Source organism: Neltuma alba, unplaced genomic scaffold (assembly GCF_004799145.2).
Source record: "Neltuma alba isolate B1F8T4 unplaced genomic scaffold, ASM479914v2 tig00006709_pilon, whole genome shotgun sequence".
In the NCBI taxonomy this organism is placed as follows: domain Eukaryota; kingdom Viridiplantae; phylum Streptophyta; class Magnoliopsida; order Fabales; family Fabaceae; genus Neltuma; species Neltuma alba.
This window is the reverse complement of record NW_021634553.1, coordinates 22,337-42,055: the sequence shown is the minus strand read 5'-3', so window position 1 is coordinate 42,055 and position 19,719 is coordinate 22,337. Positions and strand designations below refer to the sequence as shown.

Genomic DNA, 19,719 nt, shown 5'->3' with positions numbered 1-19,719 from the left:
AAACATTAAGTGCAATTAAAAGATTATATTAACTTCAAGGTAAGCTCAAATGATTCATGACAATTAACAGAAGGGAAAATGAATGCTGTTTCAATGGAAGTATAAGACCAAAAATTAAGCTTACATGAGTAAAGTGAATGGGAAAGTAAGATTCCAAAATGTCAAAAATATCCTTCGCATAATTCGAAAGTACACCCAGAAGGATCAGGATATAATCGTGTCAAACTCTCAACACAATGAAAAGCAAGCATCAAACATTCTGGATCCTTTTCAGCATCCACAGCTTCACAAATTCCATTAAATCTTCTCCCACAGATCTTCAGGAAATCAAGAGGCAATGTGTTCTGAGATGGTAAAATATAATTCCTCGTGTCAAAAGAATAGATCTCAACAGAAATACATGTATGAAAAAGCAAGCATCAACTGTTGGATTTTTTTTTTTTTTGGGTTACAGTGTAAGTGTTCAGGGAAAATAAACTACCAATGAAGAAACTGCATCGGAGTATAGCTCCAGCAGGCCATTAAGAAGTTCAAAGCAAAGCTGCAATATTGTAGCAACAAAAGCCAACATGAAGTGTTTAGATAACATCGCAAGCAAATCAAATAAACTCCAAAAGGAGAAAAAGTTCTAATGTCTTTTTCATCCTTGGACAGGTTTCTAGGGCAAAAACAATGTCTAGGCACTCTAACCATAACTTACCTTTCTGTCATGCTGTCTTAAAGATTGAACTTGGATATTCTCTAGAAAAGATTGAGCAGCAGCTTTGGCATCACTATCAGTTACCATACCCACATTGCTTTTTCTCCTTATCATAGCCAAACAACCGACAAGGGCACCTTGCAGCGCTCTCCAATCTGCCTGATTAAATACAATATTATGTTGTTAGTACTATTTGGAAAAACTGATGACAAATTATCTACCATTTAAAAGAGATCATAGATGATCAGTAAACATTTGGTTAAAGAAAAAATGAAAGGTGAAACTGCCAAATCAGACTCTCACAAAACTCAACCAGCAAAAGAACAAGAATTCCAGCAAGTCTCAAGTTAGGAGGCGATTAAAGAGGTTGTCAGGCTTGATTTAATGCTTAAAGTTTATTTTATTTTTTTCACACGTATAAATGAAGCAGATGCTTAAAGTTAGGCTTGGTACTAACCTCCAGTCTTAACGTGCAATCAGTAAATGGTAGGGGTTGAAGCAATTTTAAAAATCCATAGCAAAAGTAAACATAGGAAAGCTTTATGGCAAGATGCTACCTCTACTGTTCTTTTGAGAATTAAATTCTCCAATTTAAAGGTTCTTTCGTGTACTTGGATTTAATTGGAATATGAATGTGCTGACAGCCTCCTTTTGGTCCTATGCCCATGGTTTTTTGAGGGAGCTTCTCTAAAGATAAGAGACAAGTAGACGAATTGGAGAGCTAACTTGTATTGCTGAACTCAATTGTAATATTTCATCTCTGGTAAATTTCATATTGGAAACGGTACAAAGTTCTTGATCAAGGGGATTTTATGTTCTTCTTGGTCTCCAGGCTATTAGAATGATGTCTAGGTCGAGGGTCCTTTTTTTAAGGCCAAAAAGCATAGGTCTTAGATATTATTAGGATCTTTTTATTTCTCTGATGTAAATCCATATTTCCATCTCCATCCTAAGGCATGTCTTTACTTTCTAACAAGAGTTTATTAGTTTATAACAGACCCAAATCGACCTTTTTTTTTTTTTTTTCATCAGACAGCAATATAAGTTCCTTCTTAGAAAACTGAATTTATCTTGCTTGACTTTAGTTTGAAACCTACCAGACCCAGAGATGTTCTGCCGGGTAGAGTTGGCACAAATAAAGCATTTTGCTGACCTTTGGTTCCCCTCCGTCTGGAGTCTGGCTCAACTCTACCCTAACTAACATCCTAAGTAAGCCCAGATAAGTAAAACGTCCATCAATGATTCCCTAATATAACTCTAGCCTGGACTGCTAATATTCTAATGCATGTCCATGGAAGTTTCAACCATAGTCTCAAATCTATCCACCATATCAATACAATCCAATCAAGTCCATTGATGCACTCCAATCTATTTGGATGCAGCAACATTCTGTTCTAACCAAATACCCCACAAACCAGCAAAGACTGCACAATGCCAAAGAATTTTGCACTCCTTTTGCCTCCCAAAACCCAAAAATTTTGATAGATAGAGAGGAAAAGAAATTGACAAATATTTCAAATAAAAACCTCGAAAGCATAATGGATTTTGTAGAAGGAATATTTATACTGACCAATCTATCCTTGAAGAAAGCTATCAAGGTATGAACAGTTGCTTTGTCAAGAGGTTTTGATTCAATGCGCGTAAGCACCTCTGCTAGAAGATGGATTCCTGAAAATGTGTTTCCAAAGGATGCTCAAGCATTCACTCTAATTAACACATTATTCACAGTCACAGGTATAATACCATTAAAATGCACATGCATTGGTATTCATATGTAAAGTGTACACATTGTTGAATGCATGCATGCATATGGTGTGTATGCAACTATGTAGTTAAGAATGTCATACAATCTGAGAACAAATAAGACGCACCTCTTGCACGAATGATGTCATCTGTTGTGGTCAAATACATCTCCAACTCTCTAACCTTTAAGTGAAACAGTGGCAATAAAAGAATGGGGAGAAAACTAGCATGAACGCATGGAATTAAATATAAACGTGGAAAAAACGGGTTAAGAGAAAAGCATACCAGTGCTTCCAGAGTTAAAGCATTATTCTTTACAAGATTCCCAATTGCGTCCACACTCGCAAACTGCAGTGCAAAAGCATACTTTGTCAATGGGCAACAACCAAGAGAAAAGCATGCACGTAGACAATTAGCGAAAGCACATCCTCCTCACAGAAGGAGGAAAATTTGTTATTTTCTTCAGAAAACAATGAAAATTATATGATTATATAATTGAAAAAAAGAAAGGAATAAAGAAATCATGCTACTTCGACGTATAACTGAACTCTGCTCGTACAAGTATTCATTTTGTAAAAAGGGAATTCAAAGAAGGGGGTAGACCTGCTGAGAGGAAGTAGCAGACGAGTCGACGTAGGACTCAATGTACCGAGTCAGCTGATCAAGTTTCGCCATTGACAACGAACACAGATAAGTTAGGGTTTCAGAATTTACAGGAAGAGAACGATTTTGTGACGGTTTAAAGGGATTTTACAGAGATGGTGAAGCGAAGAAAAACTTTTTGTACTTGTTGGGAGCGGCGGGAAAGGGTATAATGCAGCAAGGTGCTAGAGGCGGAATAATCAGCCAGGACAGAGCCAGCCAGTAGTAAGTCTTGTAACTTTCCAAAAAAAAAAAAAAACACTTGGGAATAATAGTGTTCTACATAAACTTTCCCTTCTTTACTGGATTCCTAATTTGAGCTACTTGTTCAGTACACAAAAATTTTCAACCACTTGCCTTCACGTAGCTTGTTTGTATTTATCATCTTGGTATGTATTTAAAATTATAATCACAGTCTTCAAAAACACATTTGCTTCGTCATTTTATAATTTCTAATTTCTAATGATGATCTAGTATGATGATCAAATTCACTGCATTAATCCAAGCCAAATTAATGAGGTCATTAAAAAATTCTTTTATGTTTTGTGAAATAAAACTCCTCTTGTATATTTATTTTGTACAGTGTAAAATCATTTAAAATAAGCTGGTATAAAAACATACTAAATTTTTTTTCCTGATCGTAAGGTTATTATTTATATGAAATTAATCACTTTTTTCTCACCTCTATTTTCTATTTTTCTTCTATTCAGCTAAGTATAAGGAAGAAAAATCACATCCCTCGATTTTCTCCCCCACTCTACTTTCCCTTCCCCTGTACATGCGGGCTAAACATATAAAATGATGAGCTAATAAACTGATATTGTTTATTTTTTTTGGTTCAAAGAGACATAAAGATTATAATTATTATGAAAATAAGAGTTAGTTATGAAAAAAAATTAATAAAACAATTTTAACGCACACTATAATTTTTATCCATATGGTCAATAGTTAAGTTGATTATCATTATAATTAAACTTAACTCGTAATTAAAAATAAAATTTGTTTGTTGAGAGAGAGAGAGATAAACATACAGCAACTACTTAAGAAATCAAATGTCATCACTATCAAAGTGGTAAAAATATGAATAATTATATATTTATCTAGCTATCTATCTCCATACACACAAAAAAGTGTTGCAAAATAAGCGGAAGGCGGATGGGCTTCCTTGTCAGAAATAGGAAATGGCAACTTCAATTCCTCTATCTATAAAGCAGGTAGGAGTGATGTAAAAACTTGCTGAAGTTTATTAATTACTACCTTCGGTTCTTAATATACTTTGATTTTTATTTTGATCTTAAATATAAGATTCAAATATATTTTGTCTTTCATATTTATGCATTTTTATCCAAAGTAATCATTTTAACAATGATAATTCTAATCAATACATTTAATTAGTAAAAATATTTTAGAAAAGACAGTACATATTTATTACAAATAACTTAACTCCTTTCTTTAATCTTATCAAATTACTCAACTAACTCTTATAATTAAAACCGAAGGTAATATAATCTAACATGTTGAACTTTATAATTATCCAAGAATTTTATAATTGTCCAAGAATATAATATAATGTATATTGCCATGAAAAGTAGTAAGGTGATCACTCGTCTTGTATTGAAACTATCACTTGTTTGTTATATGAATATATAGCATATTGTATAGATACAATTGAAAATAATTCAAGTAACTGAAATTAGTGTCATTCTTCCTGCTTTAAATTCTGCCATCCCATCCATTGCTTTGATTTCGAATTCGACAAATAAACGATCGCACCTATCATGGTTCGACACATCTTGTTGAATGCATCTCATATTCTTGAGATGAGTGCTTAATGATACAGACAAGATTAGATTCCGCGGATGCAGCACCAAACAACACCTCCCATAGTTCCGTTCCATTCTTCTTGACATCAACAGGGAAGGAACAAAAATCAGCACAAGAACACAGCTTACATCAAGTGTCCTGCATCCCCCTGGCAAAATTATCTTTCTAGGTGGAGGATTAAGACACAATGCACAAGGCCAGCAGGCCTCCTTGCTCCAAACCCTACAACATGAGCTTGTACAGCCAAAATTTTCATTTTCAAATTCCAAATGAGAGAAAAATCTATTTGCTTGCTGAGATATTGATTTTTGTAGCGTGCTTAATCTTTACAAGAAGCTTCTTCCAGGAGATCCAGAAATCCTTTTTGAGTAATATTGCTGACTGTGGGGGTTTTACTTAGAAGCCCCTTGGTAGATGCTGCTTCAAATTTTGTCCACAATTCTTACTTCAGTGTATTCTCACCAGGGCATTTCCCAGTTCGAAACGAGCTTTCAGGCTCAAGCCACAGAGTGCTCTCCATAGAGGATAAGTTGCCACCAATGTGTTGTACACAAATAAATAAATAAAGAAGCCAAAATCATGTCAACCCAGAAAGTCAGAAGGTATGAACAGTGGAAGATCAGGTACTTTGTTACAAGATTTTTTGGTTTGACCATGGTCTTCAAATACATTGTCTTTCAATTTGTTGGTTTCTTTATTAGTAATAACAGCATCTGTCATCTGTAAACCTTTATCAGCCTTTTCCAAACCAAACGAATTCTCATCAGGAGGCTCCAGCAAAACACAAGTTTTAGGAGGCGACATAAACCAGTCTGGGGATGCTTCTGTCGTTTTCTTTCCAGCTGCAGATTTAGAAATATGTTGTATCCCTAATAGCTCCAGATACTTCAATGCCAGACCTTTTGAAGCTTCACCACCAGAAGAATCAGAAGTTTCTGAATCGCTGTAATGAATCCCAAGAGGAAACGGAGTGGATTTGCGTACCTTGTCATTGCCTTTGCCTGGATGACAGATTTCAGATATGGGTTCAAGCAAAACACAAGATTTAGGGGGTGACATCTTTAAGCACGGTGTCATAACAAGCATGGAGCTTTCTCTTATAGGAAAAAGCGGGGAAAAAATAAATCCATTTTCTTGAGCATTCGCCCCTTGAATAGCAACAGGAGCAGAAGGTTTGAGTGGAGTTGGCTTCGCCACAGCAGCATCAAACGAGCAATCAGGTATATCTCCAGATAAGGCAAAAATATCTGATGTCCCAAAAGCATAAGTAGAGGAAGATAACCTATTGAACTCTGATTTAGATGGCTCCTAACGTTTGCATGATAATGCTTTTGATATAGGAAGTGGTGTGAGCATAAACATTTGTCTACCTCTCTCAATGGTACAGTTAGCCCGCCAGGACACGAGAGGAGATGGAGAAACCAGAAAGTCCAAATTGGTCTCCTCAGTACTGTCACTGACTTTACTTTTATCTCTAACCTCGTTAGATACTGGATTTTTAGCCAAGACCTGTTGAGGCTGGCTTTCAGACTCTTCTAAGGTCGTAGATAGTGCCATCTGGAACCTGGCCTCCCATGGCTGTAATCAGAAACAACACCTATCAATAACTAGTGAAAATTCTCATTGAAATTCTCATTGAAATAAAATAAAAGGCAAAATTCTTAGCGCATAGTTTAAAGCCTTGACACCACGTATTCAACAAACGAATCTAGGAAGATCCATCTGCTTGGACAAATAGAAAATTTTGGATAACAAAGCAAGCTAGCTAGCGTCACCCAAAAAAAGCAAGCTAGTTAGTTGATTTCAATTTATAATCTATCCAAGTGGCTGTTGTAATAGGAGTGTAATAAAAGTAGTCGGCTAGGAAGAAAATGAAATCCAAAATTAAAAAAATATTTCTCTATAACCGAAAATTCCAACTAGAAACATGCCTATGTTCCCTTCTCAACATGAAAACTTCATATCCGTCAAACTCGGTCAACTAAGTAATATTACGTTGCCCTAGAACTGCAGTAAACAAAGCCACCATAAGTCCTAATGACTTGGTTGCTTCAAAAACGACGCAAATTTATTTCTGACCGCTTGTAGATCTAGAGAACCAACTAAAAAACTACAATTGGATTGAACAGACACCTGATGAAGAATAGAGGAAATATCGGACTGAACAAGAAGAATGCGATCGAGCACTTCGTCATCTTCTTTCTCTTCTTTAGCAGTCTCTTCCTTTTGCTTCTGAGATACCGTCTTCACGTTCGCAGATTTGAAGGATCGCCGACCATAGTTGTTTGTTACATTCCTGAGCGGCTTCCTCTCCGACTTCACGTTCACTTCATTCAGTGGCATCTCTCTCCCTCCCTGCGACTTCGCTCCGTCGAGGATTTTTGAATTTATCGTCGGATTTGTAGAGGCGGGCTTCTCCTGTGCAATTTCAAGAAGTGAGGCTATTTTCAATTCCTACTTCCAATGTTAGCCGTTTAATTTGGAGTCCATAAGCAAACGACATGGCGTTTTAGGAACAGGATCCAACGGGCCAGAGGCTTGGTAATTCATATCAAATAATCATTAAAAAAAAAAGAGTTGAAGTGTAAATTTGATGCGAAAGTTTTCATTCAGAAGTTTTAGCCTTTATGACAAGCTATGAGATTACTAAATTTTACTAATTTTTATTCTACCTATAAAATCTTATTTATAATCTATAATTAAAATTGGAGATAAAATTTTCATCATTAGTACATTATAAAAAGAGTTAATATAATTTTTAACATATCAAATTTAATTTTATTTTAGTTTTAATTTTCTAAGTTTTAAATTATAAGTTTTGGTTATTTAAGTTTTTTTTATCTAAAACATTCATCTATATAATTTAATAAAAACATGATGATATTATCTCTTAAAAGACCAAATTAAAGCTCATTGTTCAAAACTTTAAAAACCAAAATCAAAATTTGTGTAAACTTGAGGAAATAAAAATTATATTAAATCATCGTAAAAATATTATATGAATTATAGTACTAATAATGGAAGAGAGTGAGTAAATCCTTTAGAAAACGGGTAGCATTTGAACAAAAGTTGTTGAAAAATTATTGGAAGTTGTGCAAAAAATTAATCATGTTTTATTAAATCGAAAGCTTTATTTATTTTTTAATGCTTCAATGCTATTTTCATTCTTATCTAACTCTGATTCATTTACTATTTTCATTCTGTACAAAATTAAAACAACTTCAAAATCTCCATAAAACTATTCTATAATAAAAGTTAATTAAATCACAAACACTTTTTGTTGGGAAAAACAAGGAAAATTTTTTCCCCAAAACATACACGCATATATAAAAGCAAATAAGACCCCGGAACATGAGTACACAATTATAAAATAAATTTCTCATCAAAACCCCAATTTTAAACATATACAAGAGACAATAAAGCTTCCAATTTTGAATACTGTAACAATATTCAAGACTAATTTAACAGTATAATCATTACATGAAGATTATTTATTTTGTTAGATGCATTGCAGCATATTTATTTATAGATCTACCTGCGTGATCATGCGAAGCTCCCTCTTTCCAAGTTTCGATTTCCACGATGCGGAGGTTAATGGTTGAAAAAGCTTATTTTACTTGTTTGCTTGCTATAGTCTCAACATATCGTTTTTTAGTCATGGAACGAGGGGGGAAATGAGAGGTAGTGGGAGGCACGCGGGGGAAATGAAAAGCAAATGGAGCTTTTTTTCCTCTTTTTTTTTGCAAATTTTTTCTTTTAATTTTTGTATCTGCCAACTAATATCGAAAAAGTGCCATATTAGATTAAAATAATGTGAGTTGTTTTTTTCCTGATTGGATAGACCACAGATTACATGGCACTCTAAGTTCACCTGAGAATTTCTCCACACCGGTTCACCCAAGATTTTCCCGCTCGAAGTCCGTTATGATCTTTCGCGGCACGCCTACTGTTTGAACCATCGCTCGCTCGTTTTTGCCTGACTGACTGCACTGGTACCATTTTCGTCTTCCCCTCCTCCTCCTCCTTCTTCTTCTTCATCTTTCTTTTAAATGCTCGATGTCTGCAAATTGTAAGGGCTTTAGTTTTAAAATTTCATCCTTACCTTCTTATGTTTTCTTGCGTCCTAGTTAACATGTCATCCATGGCCAAGAGCATCCATGATCTGGCAATGGCGTGCATAGCAAAAAGACAATTCGATGACCTATTGAAAATTTTGAAGTTCACCGGATATGTGACAACTGATGAACTCAACTTTCTCAAAAGCACATTTTCGACGCTCAAGGGGCAAGGGTGGGGGCAGGCTCCATAAGAGAAAAAAGATGAACTGGATTGTTGTTCCAAGATCTTTGTGGAGAAATCTAAGAAAATGGACTAGTCCACCCTTGATAGATTGGATCCAAGCCCATCGACATTTAGGGTTCTAGTGTGAATAGCAGAATTTATGGGTCTTTAATTGTAATTTTTTCCTTTTTATTTAATTTACAAAAAAAAAATAAAGGAGGGAACAGTTGGAAAACCGTGTGAAGGAGGTAATTTTTGGTTCAAATGGAAACATGGAGCTAAAAGACAACCGAAGGATCAGTTTTGGGTTCCGATTTTTCTTTTCTCCAAACTCCTCCCTCCGCGCTCTGTTCTTCATCTCCCCGGTGTATTTGTTGTGAAACATTGATCCGACTCCGTCACCATGATCGGATCTCCACATGGCTATCTGATACCGTTGTAGATTCCAGGTATGCTCGAAATTCATCAGTGGTATCAGAGCCTGGTTTATTTTTTCGCTACTTTTTTTATCTGCAGCCTGCGTTCTTTTCTCTCTCTTTTATCCAGTGTTCTTTTTTCAATTCAAGTGACAATTCTGTGATTTGCTCCAATAAATATTATACAAATCCTTTATATTACTTTCAATGTGATAGTTCTGCATATGGGAGACGCTTTTGCTGCCGAGCTTTTTGCTATAAGGAAGGGCATCTGCTTATATCAACCGATCAAAAACTTGATTTTAGAATCCGACCACCGGCTTCTCATCCGAGCATTATGCCCAAAAGAAAGGAAGGTCGAGAATCCAAAACCTGGTGATCGTGTTGTTACGCGGAATTCTAATCAGGCTAAAGAATTGGCGCAAGTTGTCGCTATGCTGAATTGTAAGGACAGGCTATTCGTGTATAGAGGGGGCAATCGCTGCGCAGATTACTTAGCGTATCATGCAGCACGATATATTGATGATACAGAGGATCATATGTTTGATGATGTCCATGATGTGCCCGAATTGGCAAAAAAAATTGAAGACAGAAGAAGAATTGACATCCATCGTTCCTTGAGCAATCTGGATTGTTCATCTTCTTAAAAGCCAATGATAGTTCAAGTTTGACGTGTGCAGAAATTGACAGTTACAAGTGTTCAATCATTCATGATTGACTGCTTTGATTTCTTTGTTTAGTTTTTCGCATAAATGACATTAACCATTTAGTAAATCCCAATACTTATTGAATCCCATTTCATGAGATTTTGTCAAAACCATTTTGATGTGATATTTTCATATTAAATACAGATGTCAGCATCATTTGGAAGGAACCTTTTTTGAATCACTTCTTTTTCTTCTTTCATCCTCACTTATAATCTAATCATGTCTAGTTCAGCTTATAAGAAAAAGACATTATACAGTGTAACAAAATTTTGTGATCCGCCTTGCAAATTTATTTTACTACATGTCCTTCCTCATTTTCCCATGTTCTTTTAGGTGACACCTCTTACAACATCTAGTGTCTTTTTTTCTATGTTTACACTTACAGTTTCTGATACCATTGATAGGTACCCAAACCTTTGGAGAGTCAATCCCCAAAAGCTAGCTGTTAGGGAGGGAGAGCCATTGGTTTAAATACCCCATCAAGCAGCCCATACTACTTGATGTGGGATTTTGCCCATACAAAGTCCCTATCATGGTGGTTAATCTGCATGTGTCTGGTTGGCATATGACTTCTGGATGAATACTTACACCTCTGATTTTGTTAATAATAAAAAATAATAATTATAAAATTGCATTGTAAATTCTTTGTTTCACTTTCCATCACTTTTCACAATTATACCCTTCAGACATTAATTGCTGCTTCCTTTTGTTAGAGTCTTCAGTTCTAATTTCCCAATAGTTTTTCTTTTGGCATCTTCATTTTTAGCGTGTGTTATAGAAATACATTTCAAGACATATTTGTTAGGTGATAATAAGAGTCATATCTTGTCTCTATTGACATTGGCATAATGGTTCATGCATGGCTGTCTATGGCTTGCAACTCTAAGCAGACTTCAAAAGGGGCCATTGGAAGGTTTTGACTTTTGAGATAGTGTTCATTATTTAATGGTAACATGGTGTTCAGAATAAGACATCATTAGCAATCTTGCACCAGGTTGCAACTTTAAAAATTATATAAAAGCTTGTTTCTCTGAAGCTTATCTCCAAGTATTCAATGGCGGCACTCAGGATCAAAACATATTTCTTCTGGATATTTCTTTTTCTCCTTCTCTATAAAACTGTATGTTCACTGTTTTCAAATACACTACAGATGGAGGATCTAGGGAACATCTTGAGAAAAGAACTATCCGTGGGGATGCTGTCTTTTCAGGTAAAAGTTCATATATCATAAAAGCTGTTAGTTGCGAGATTTTATAGACATCTTTTCATTCATCTTTCTTCCACCTCCCTCCTCTTATATATTCATTTCACGGCCCTGTCATGCTCTATCCACTGTTCCATTGTTTAGCTATTATCAAGCGTATCATTGATAATCACAGGATTTGCATTGGATAGATTGCAAACAACCTAATATATATGCTCTTTTTGGAGCTGTTGACTTCAGTACTCAAGACTTCAGTACTAGAGATGACCCTTGGCCTATATTCAAGCTACAAAAGGAGTTCAATGCCCCAGGAAAATCACCACCACTCTCAGCGTATGTGTGCTCTTATGGAATATAATTTAATTAAAGGGTTAATATAATCTTTGGTCCCTCAAGTTTACCCTCATTTTGGTTTTGGTCCCTCAAATTTCAAACTATAAGTTTTGGTCCCCCAAGTTTATTTTTATTTAAAATATTGGTCCGTATAACCCAATAAAAACTAGGATAATTTTACCCCTATAGGGACCAAAACCTATGGCTTGAAATTTGAGGGACCAAAACCAAAATAAGGGCAAATTTGAGGGACCAAAGTTTATATTAACTCTTAATTAAATTATGAAAGAAGGAGATAGGAGGGGAAGATGGGAGGAGGGTGAGAGAGGAAGGAATAGATAGATAGGAATAGCGTGCACGTGTGGGAGTAGAGAACCACATGGGCAATGGTCACTAACACCTAACAACCAAATGGCATGGACTAACTTATAGCAATAGCCCCTATAACTAAATATTTATGTTATTATCATATCATCTTATTTACTAGATGCAAAATACTATGGTGCTTACCATATCAGTGAATTCTATACCGGATGGCTTACGCACTAGGGAGAGAGCATTGCTGCAACTGATGCTGATTTTACCGCAGCCGCCCTTGAAAAATTTTTGCAAAAGAATGGTTCTGCAGTTCTCTATGTATGTCTCCACTTCCATCTTTTACCTGTTATGGATATGACATTTAAATGAAACATTTTGGCATGGCTGTTTTAATTCTGATGGCACATGGCGGGACAAACTTTGGATTCTACAATGGAGCAAACACTGGTCAAGAGGAGGCTGACTACAAGGCTGACATCACTTCTTATGATTATGTCAGAATTTTTTGGGCCCATCGATTCGCATTCTATTGACCTTTTTTCCCCGCATGTTATGATTTATATGCCTCGACCTTGTCCAGGATGCACCAATCAGGGAATCTGGAGATGTAAACAATGCAAAGTTCAATGGTGCGGATGTTAGTTTTCTACTTATTTTCAGGCTATCATTTATGCACTTTCATTGGTAAGCCAATTCTTTTTGTGATTGGATACCAAATGCAAATCCAAAGAATATGCTAAGGGAGCAATATTTATTGAATCAAATATAGGCTCGATGTCCAGCTATCCTACCTGAATTTCTGGATTACCAGCTATAGTAATGTATCCGCAACTCAGGGTATTTAAATGGGGTACATGCTGTTGCATTAGAAAGGACTCCCATTCCCCCATGTAGTTTAAGACTTACAGATACCATGAAAAATTCCGTTGTTACTTAGTACTTTTACATAGATCCAATTAGCCCTTGATGGTGGAACTTGGTATTAATTGGTAGTTCAAATATGTGGTAGACTGTGTCAATGAATGTTGATGCTTTTAATTTTGCTATCTGTTTGTTAGTAATTATCATCCAGTGAATGTGCGATAACTGTGAGCAAATGCATATCAGCCACATGGCACCTAATGAAGGAAACTGAAATATCATGAATTAGATTATGGGAAACTTTGCAATATAACAACTTAGTACTTTGGTTCTATTTATAAGCCAGAGAATGTTTTTCTTTGTCTTATTTATAAGTTTTATAATTAAATTTTTAACACAAATGTATTATAGGTTGTCATTTTCTTGAAAAATGTATATATTAAGTAAGGGTAAGGTCGGAAAATTGTTAAATTTTGAGACAAAATTAATGAAGTTTTTTTGGTGCGTGAAATTAGAAACGATTTATAAATAGGATTAGAAGAGTATCTCTTTTGTGCGGGTTCAATATGATAATTTGCTAACACTCCACCCATCCCTCCCCCCCCCCCAAAAAAAAAGATTTTGCTATCGAAGGCATCATTCAGAAAATACACTAAATTTGAGCTTCTTGTATACATTTCAGCTCTTCGGAAAGTTATAGCTCAATATAGTGTAGCCCCTCTTCCATCAGTTCCCTCGATAATGGAAAGGCGGGATATGGACCAATTCACTTACAGAAAAAAGCTTTCTTGTTTGATATGTTTGATTTGGCCAATCCCACCAATGTGATTGGAGCTGAAAACCCATTGTCAATGGAGTCTCTGGGCCGGGTATGTCATGGCTGTTCATCATGATGCAATTGTTAAAGGTATATTATAGTAACTGAATTACCTTGCATCCAGATGTTCGGGTTTACGTTATATATGTTGAAATATGCTTCTAAAGGAGGCAGAAGCAATTTATTCATACCTAAGGTGCTGTTTATCTTCTTTCAGTAATTCTCAGTCTTGTTCTTTAGCTATGTCTTTATTTTCATTACTAAGAGACAATGCAATCAATATTGGTTCTCAGGTAAAGGCTGCATAAGCATCCCTTTTCATGTTCTCTTCTTTTATGGATTACCCAATAGTTAGATAGTTTACAGAATGTCTTATCTATACTTGTGTAAAGCTTATTGCGAATGTGCAGGTGCATGACAGTGCTCAAGTATTTATTGCGTGTCCTTCCAAAGAAAGTGGTGCACTGCCAACTTATGTCGGTACCTTGGAAAGACAGCTGCATAACAACCTCAGCCTTCCTGAAACTAAGTGTTTTTCTAACATCAATTTATATACTGGTATCTACCTCGTTTTCTTGATTATTTACTTTATTTTTGTACAAAGGAAACATTCTGGGGTTTTAGCTATATATTCTAAGTTTAATTTACGACCTTTTTTTTTTGGTTAAATCAAATTCACTTGCTGGCATATGAATCCATTCTTTCAGAGTCAACACCCTCTCATTCTTTCAGAGTCAACTCCCTTTCGTGGATTAAGGAAGCGGTGATGGATCATGATAGTTCTTTACACCTTTAACATAAGCTTGAATTTTCCTTCCATTAATAGATAATTACTAGGATTGGATGAACTACCATTGATTTATATTTCTCGTAAATTAATGGATAAAACATTAAAGCATGAACTCACTTAACATATGAGGTCAAACCCGATCCCACCCAAACTTTGCGCAGTCGCTCAAGTAAATATTATACTTTATAGCCCAGTCTCTTGAATATATATTAATTTCTCTATGTATGATTACGGAACGCAAAACATTGTAAAGATCAACATTTCAAGGACATATGTTTAAAGAGTGTATTTACTGCCCTTGACTCTTTTTTTTTTTGGTTGGGGTGAACTACTGTCCTTGACGTTTGTGTAATCCGAATTAAATGTTTTTCTCCCCTCTTTTATAGGTTGAAAACATGGGTCATGTAAATTATGGTCCTTTCATCTTTGATAGAAAGGTAAGGTTATTTGAAGATAGCGCATTTAAAACTTTGATTGTTCTTGGATGATTTTTTCTTTTCTTGGCTGACCTTTATTCTCAACTTCTATACAGGGCATTCTGTCTTCTGTTTATCTTGATGGGGAAATTTTACATGGGTGGAAAATGCTCCCTATGCCTTTTCACAACCTGAATGAATTTCCAACTTTCAATCCAATTACACAGGCTTCTTTTTTGACATTCAGTAACATGTTGATGCATCGCAAAAAGTTAATAGACAAGTCTGGTAAGCACCAAGATATTCATTTTTCTCAAGCTTCCCTTCTTAGGGTTGTAATATCAAATCTGTAACCAAGGCTATTCTTTTGGCAGAGAATACTTCACTTGTACCTGCTATCTATATTGGCCATTTCTCAATTGATAAATCAGAACTCATCAAGGATACATTCCTATCATTCAACAACTGGGGGAAAGGCATTGCATTTGTTAATGAATTTAATTTAGGGAGATAGTGGCCGGTAAAAATAACTTCTCTTTTATCTCTTGGGTGTATTTTGTTTGTGATTAGATTGCATGGCCAATATAGTTTGTTCTCTATATTTATGATTGTTTTCCTCTTGAAGTATTAATATGTGTACGTCTTTCTAATAGCTGAGAGGACCTCAGTGCAACCTCTACGGTCCAGCTCCACTCCTTAAGGAAGGGGGTAATACCCTGGTATGAGCTATTATCTGTCTTTAGTATAGAGATGTTCACCCGGGTTAAATCATTTGAGACCAGAATTATTTTACGAATTAATTATTGAGTATTTTATTGAAATTCATCTGTCTTTCTTGTATGAAGTCTTATTTTTGTAAATTGTCGCGCAGGTTATACTTGAGTTGGAATCTCCAAACCCTGAACTTGTGGTAACACTCGGTCGATGAGCCAGACTTCACCTGTCGCTCAACCCTCAAGTTCAACCCTCAAGTCGAAGGAAAGAACCAACATGGGTCCCAAGTTGATGTGAGGGAATTAGAATAGCTGTACGTTCTTTTATAGATCAGACAAAGTAATTGAAGTTAAATCAGACAGAATAATTGAGGTCTTATTCATATTATTATGGATGGGTTAAATAAAAAATCTAGGGATTAAAAAAAAAATTCGAGCAGTAGTTCAGATAAACAAATATCACGTTGGATAAGCTGGAATTCTGTGCGTAATAAATGGAGGATATTATCATTGAAAAGGATTTCAATTCTTTCATTGTTATATTGTTGCACACAATAGTATATATGATTATGAGCTCCTGAAACAACGGTGTAATATAATCTTCATATGATAACAACGTATATTTCTGATTGTTCTGGCCTACGAATATCACTTTGGATAAGCCTTGGTTTGTTTTCCATTTCACGGGGGCCAGTATCTTTGAAAAATATCTCCATTCTTCCATTCTTTGGCCGTTGCATACAGTGGTAATGTTTTTGAACTCATGAACCTATCCTGAAATGCAATTGCTGCTTACCATTAACCTGGAATTCATTACAGTTTGAATGAGAAAGGGCAAAAAAGTGGCTTATTTCCCCATGGTGGTAACGAAACTGACTTCACAACAATGCATAAGATAATTTCCTCAGGCCAACCAATCGTACGTATCAATACAATGATCCCATATAAACACTAATGAATACATAAAAGCAGCATAGTGAATTACATTCTGCATGCACTGAGGAGATGTGTCAAGCAAAGCCTTTTAATTGCTTAATATTTTTTTCGATACATGACGGAGCAAGAATTAAAAATAAGATCTCCTGCTGCCCTTACTACTTTCAGATGTTTCTAAACTGGAAAACAATCTAACACCTAAATTTCTCTCTAAACTGGAAAGTTGAAGCCCTTACTACTTTCAGATGTTTCAACATTGTGCAGAGACCGGTTGGTTATGCTACTGGCCTATAGTTTCCCTCTAATTAAACGAGTTCATCCTTCTCTGGAATAATATGTAGTAGTTTTATGCAGCACAGATCACTGGGTTTGAGATTCCCCTTTTCATTTTTATAATATTCCCTGCCGACAGGCCATGATGAGCAGATTCCATGCTGAATTTGAAAAAAAGAAAGGTTGGGGGGGGGGAGGTGGGGGAGAATATTCTTGTCTAAATACGGCTGTTAAAACCAACAGAAGGTTTAAATCTTCAGCTAATATTCTTTTAGTCAGTGGAAGTATTCTTGATCTAAAATTAGGACTTTCTGGATGCTTAACACAGACAGTTGAGGGACAGAAGAAGAAGCTAGAGGAAAGTTAGCAATTGCTAAATCAGCGAAGGTTAGTAGTAGTAGTTGTTTCATACGTCTTTGTTTGATTGAGATTCTGTAAACTAAATACATGCCTCCCCCTTTTTTTCGACATACAGAGACTTGATTGCTAATTACCGGAAGTCTGTGGAAGAGCTTGTTAAATCTGAGCCATAAGTTCCAGTCAATCCAATGTGTAAGGAACTTTACACGAGGCTATATCTCAGTAGATTAATGGTTATTCTCTTTTTATCAGCAGCAAAGATGCAAATTATTTTGAAGTTGAGATGGACTTGAAACATCTACAGTCATCTTTATTCATATGGAAGCGTAATACTTGATATATTCGAGATGAAATGCCAGTGAAGATGATTAACTGTAGGCTTAGGGGACTTCACAGCATTTTCCCTCGCCAAACTAAGAAGACGCAATTATAAATGCAGCTTTATTCGTCCATTTTCATTCAAGCATGTTAGTTAACTAAATTTGCATCCATTTGTGGTCTAGAGTGGGTTAGTGTGAAGCTAGAAATGAAACTAATTAATTTTTAATCCCCTTTCACAAGTATAGGAGTTGTCTGTTATAGAAGCCAAGAGCCCCTGAGTTCCAATAGGCTATTTGCTTATTAGTTCAAAACTAAACCGAGATATTGTTTTTGCCTTTATTTCTTCTGGTTGTTCCTCTTTACCTACCTGATACGTTGATTTCATCAATGACAAATAGAAAGTATGAAAGAAATTTGTGAGCCCCTGTACGTTTCTTTAGTTAACTTCAAAGTTCAAACACGTGTAATGCAGGGCTCTCTATCATCAATATCTGGATATTACGGTTCTGAAGGGAAAAATCAGAAGTTTTGACAAATAGGTTGCAGGAAATGTGGAGGCAACTGGTAACTGGGAGATTAAATTTCCATATTTAGCTCCTCATAAGTATAGTTTCTCTATTGATTATTGATATTTCTTCTCTGTAACAGTCCCCATCGTTGTTGAGTGAACCTTGTTATTTAATGTCATTGAAGGTTCTGTAAATGGTAGAACAGGCCTTTTAGATTTCTGATTTCTGAGTTCAGCTCTAAACTGCAGCTTTTCATATGACGTAAAAATCTGCCAGAGGATATCCTTATTCGACGCTTCATTAAACACACCATTTACAAGATCAGCAATTGAAAGTCTTGAGGGGGAAAAAACATGAGAGTACAAGACAATTTACAATAATTGCATTTTGCATGGAATGTTTTGACGTTGATGCGCATGCTAGATCACTAGCTAGTTTTATCCCCGCTTTTTTAATTAATTATTATTATTAGTAAAAATAATCAAGATGATAACGTGTGATTTTTTTATTTGATAAGGGCATTCCTTTTGAGAGTTAGAATGCAAGAAGTTTTCATTTCTTCCAACAAGTATGATTTTTAGTTACAGGATAAAATTCAAAGGACTCTGATTCTTTTTTTTTTTTTTTGGGAAAATATGTTGATTTTGATCAAGAAAGTTGTACAACTCACAAACACCTGCATATAAAAGCTAAGTTAAATTAATGAAAATATCATTCTCAATTTTGGATTTTGTATTTTAAAAATTGAGTTGTTCATAGTTGAACTGCTGGACCATAATTTTGAACTTCTTTTAAAAAAATGATATAAAAGAGTATTTATAATAAATATAATCTATATGAAATTAATCACTTTTTTCTCCAATCTATTTTCTTCTATTGAGAAAAATATAAGGAAGAAAAATCACATCCCTCGATTTTCTCCCCTCACTCTATTTTCAAGTTCAAAGAGACATAAAGATTATACTCCTCCAGTCCTTAGGATCTAATTGTTGAATTGGTTTTGATTTTAAATATAAGACACATTTTTTATATTTATCATTTTTCTCTAAATTACCCATATAGATACTCCCTCAACCATAATCAAATAGAAGAGGGAGATGAGATATTAAGAAAGATGATTATGATGTTTTAGGAAAAACATATCATATTTTTTATAATTAACTAATTTACCTAACTTCTTTAATCTAATCAAATTAGTTAAATGAGTCTTATATTAAGAATCGGATGAGTAATTATTATGAAACTAAAAGTTAGTTATGAAAAAAAATTAATAAAACAATTTTAACGCACACTATAATTTTTATCCGCATGGTTAATAGTTAAGTTGATTATCAGTTGTCGTCACTATCAAAGTAGTAAAAATATAAATATTTATATATTTATCTATCTATCTATCCATATACATATAAAAAAGTGCTGCAAAATAAGCAGCCGTCGGATTGGCTTCCTTGTTAGAAATAGGAAGTGGTAACTTCAATTCCTCTATTTATAAAGCAGGTAGGGGTGATATAAAAACTTACTAAAGTTTATTACTACCTCCTATATTTAACTTTTA

At 35.1% G+C, this 19,719-nt stretch overlaps 2 protein-coding genes and 1 pseudogene across 3 annotated transcripts; 1 reads left to right on the top strand and 2 right to left on the bottom strand.

The window, feature by feature from the left end:
• Window positions 1-414: 414 nt before the first annotated feature.
• On the bottom strand, window positions 415-3,255 carry LOC114750958 (MMS19 nucleotide excision repair protein homolog). The gene is made up of 6 exons (XM_028939600.1): window positions 3,047-3,255; window positions 2,729-2,791; window positions 2,572-2,626; window positions 2,271-2,368; window positions 701-859; window positions 415-541 (listed from the first exon to the last, which is right to left on the bottom strand). Exons 1-6 carry the CDS (start codon window positions 3,116-3,118, stop codon window positions 464-466), a joined length of 525 nt encoding a protein of 174 aa, XP_028795433.1. The 5' UTR covers window positions 3,119-3,255; the 3' UTR covers window positions 415-463.
• Window positions 3,256-5,370: 2,115 nt separating this feature from the next.
• LOC114750962 (uncharacterized) lies at window positions 5,371-7,090 on the bottom strand. 2 transcript variants are annotated; one of them, XM_028939604.1, is made up of 2 exons: window positions 7,043-7,090; window positions 5,371-6,487 (listed from the first exon to the last, which is right to left on the bottom strand). In XM_028939604.1, exon 2 carries the CDS (start codon window positions 5,993-5,995, stop codon window positions 5,492-5,494), a length of 504 nt encoding a protein of 167 aa, XP_028795437.1. In that variant the 5' UTR covers window positions 5,996-6,487; window positions 7,043-7,090; the 3' UTR covers window positions 5,371-5,491. The 2 variants fall into 2 exon arrangements, with proteins under 2 accessions (XP_028795437.1, XP_028795438.1); XM_028939605.1 differs by having other exon boundaries at window positions 5,371-6,473; window positions 7,043-7,074.
• Window positions 7,091-11,435: 4,345 nt separating this feature from the next.
• On the top strand, window positions 11,436-16,077 carry LOC114750960 (beta-galactosidase 17-like; annotated as a pseudogene).
• The last annotated feature ends 3,642 nt before the right edge of the window (window positions 16,078-19,719 follow it).

What these genes read in the sequence shown, in the direction of transcription:
- LOC114750962 (XM_028939604.1), bottom strand. Translation starts at nt 5,995, where the DNA reads ATGCTTGTTATGACACCGTGCTTAAAGATGTCACCCCCTAAATCTTGT.
- LOC114750958 (XM_028939600.1), bottom strand. Translation starts at nt 3,118, where the DNA reads ATGGCGAAACTTGATCAGCTGACTCGGTACATTGAGTCCTACGTCGAC. An exon ending in TGACATCATTCGTGCAAGAG is followed by an intron (nt 2,369 to 2,571) that starts GTGCGTCTTATT and finishes ACACATTTTCAG; the next exon opens with GAATCCATCTTCTAGCAGAG. An exon ending in CTTTCTTCAAGGATAGATTG is followed by an intron (nt 860 to 2,270) that starts GTCAGTATAAAT and finishes GTATTTAATCAG; the next exon opens with GCAGATTGGAGAGCGCTGCA.